This window comes from Gambusia affinis, linkage group LG24, assembly GCF_019740435.1.
Source record: "Gambusia affinis linkage group LG24, SWU_Gaff_1.0, whole genome shotgun sequence".
In the NCBI taxonomy this organism is placed as follows: Eukaryota; Metazoa; Chordata; class Actinopteri; order Cyprinodontiformes; family Poeciliidae; genus Gambusia; species Gambusia affinis.
Window position 1 is genome coordinate 6,064,038 of NC_057891.1, and position 1,869 is coordinate 6,065,906.

The window sequence follows — 1,869 nt, forward strand, 5'->3', positions numbered from 1 at the left end:
AGTTAGTAAAAACAAAAGAGGTCGTAAAACATGTAACCTAAACAACCAGCAACCCAATTTCAGGTGTGATAACTGATCTACGATCTGAGCCCGGTTCAAATCTCGGTCAAGCTGTTAACAAAACAAAAATAATTTAGGGTCTGAGAAACACAGAATTTAACGGTTTCACAAGAAGATAAACAGACAGTCCTGACCTCCAGGTCAGTCCATACACACATAAGGAAGAGAACACTTTGAATGTGAACTAAAGTAATAACAAAATGATAATACCAAAAATTCTCTAACACTGTCGCATGGGAGCAGGCATAGCGGTGATGTTCAAGAAGAAATTTGGTCGAGTCTCAGAGTTAAAGGAGCAGAGTGAGTCAAACTAGTTATTAAAAAGTCTTTGTTTAGGAAAAAATGTTTTATGTTTTTGCAATTCATTCAAATCTATGATTTCAACAGCAAGAGCTAAATCATATCCTGTTTTGTACTTTTAATGTATGTCCTAATAGAGAGGATGCCGGGGCAGTGTGCTGTCCTGAAACACGATAAACGTTTCATCTACGTCAACATACCACAGTCAATTATACTGCTGAGGACCATGAGTTGTTTTGTTATTCAATCTGTTAACTGTATCGTTCCTATTATGTGTCTCAGATCACGAAGAAAAAAGGCAACCAGAAACCCACGTATGTCAGCCTAAGACAGAGACTGGAAGACATGAAATCTCACTGCTTACAAAATGGTGTCAATAGGATATCAATACCCCTGTTTGTAGGAACTACTGTGGATAAATGACTATTATAAATACCCTTAAATCTTCTTCTTCTTACTGGGAATAATTAAACGGTTTGTTTGCCTTGTGTCTCCTCTCTCAGAATTGGATGTGGCCTGGACCAGCTGTAATGGTCAAAGGTTTCTTTAAAGAGACAAATATCTCCATCACAGTGAAAAGTCTACCCTGTGTTGGGTTACAGCTTCAAATGCAAGCCATGTATTACATTTTCATTGTTTTATTAGCTTTAAAACCTCTATGATCCCTTAAAATTTTAGATGAAATCAACACTCCTTAAATAGTTTTAAGGAAACAATAAAAACCTACTCATAAGATGTTTAGATAAAAGACTTTTAATATCCCAATGATGTAAAAATGATGTTTCCTACCCTGATTTGATCCATATTTTCAGGAGAAGCCTTTGGAACCAACATGAACATTTACTGCTTTCTATCTTTGGTTCTTTCTTTCTAAGACTAGGACCGCCACAAAATGAATAACCTCGCTGGTTGAACTCTGAAATGAATAAAATGTCATTCAGTTAATCATTCAGCTTCTCAGAATCAACACGACATTGACTCTTGCCATCTTTAAGATGACTAGAACAAACTCCTCACAGCTGAATGTGTGGTGTTGACGTTACTTTATTACAAATGATAGTAAATAATTGGAAATAAAAAAAATCTACCAAGATAGAGCTTAGTCCATTATTACGGACACAACTGGAGTTCCATAAAGTCTAGTAAAAGTCACATTAAGACACAATCAGAGCATCGTGCTAAAAGCGATCCTCATATGAAACCATCCTCCAACGCTTTGTTTATCGTGTCAGAGTTTTAACAAGAAAGAGAAACACGGAGAACAACCGGTAAAATTGTTGCTTTATAAGTCACAACAGTTGGAAGCGTACAATTTATCTTTACGGTTTTATGTAACAGCATACTAATAAGCTACATTATTATTGATGAATAATATCACAGTGAACACAAATCCTAATCATCCATCAATACTGGATCTGCTCTTCTCTTCTTCCGCAGACCCTGGATTAACAGGAACAACTGATGTTTGTCTGATCTGTAAGAAAAAAAGAATCAAAGTTTCAAAGTTTA

The 1,869-nt window shown here is 35.8% G+C and overlaps 1 protein-coding gene across 1 annotated transcript; it reads left to right on the forward strand.

Moving 5' to 3' along the window:
• Window positions 1–293: 293 nt before the first annotated feature.
• LOC122827023 (ADP-ribose glycohydrolase OARD1-like) lies at window positions 294–891 on the forward strand. Its single transcript, XM_044109500.1, has 4 exons — window positions 294–360; window positions 498–550; window positions 643–755; window positions 864–891. The coding sequence occupies exons 1-4, from the start codon at window positions 294–296 to the stop codon at window positions 889–891; spliced, it is 261 nt and encodes an 86-aa protein (XP_043965435.1).
• The last annotated feature ends 978 nt before the right edge of the window (window positions 892–1,869 follow it).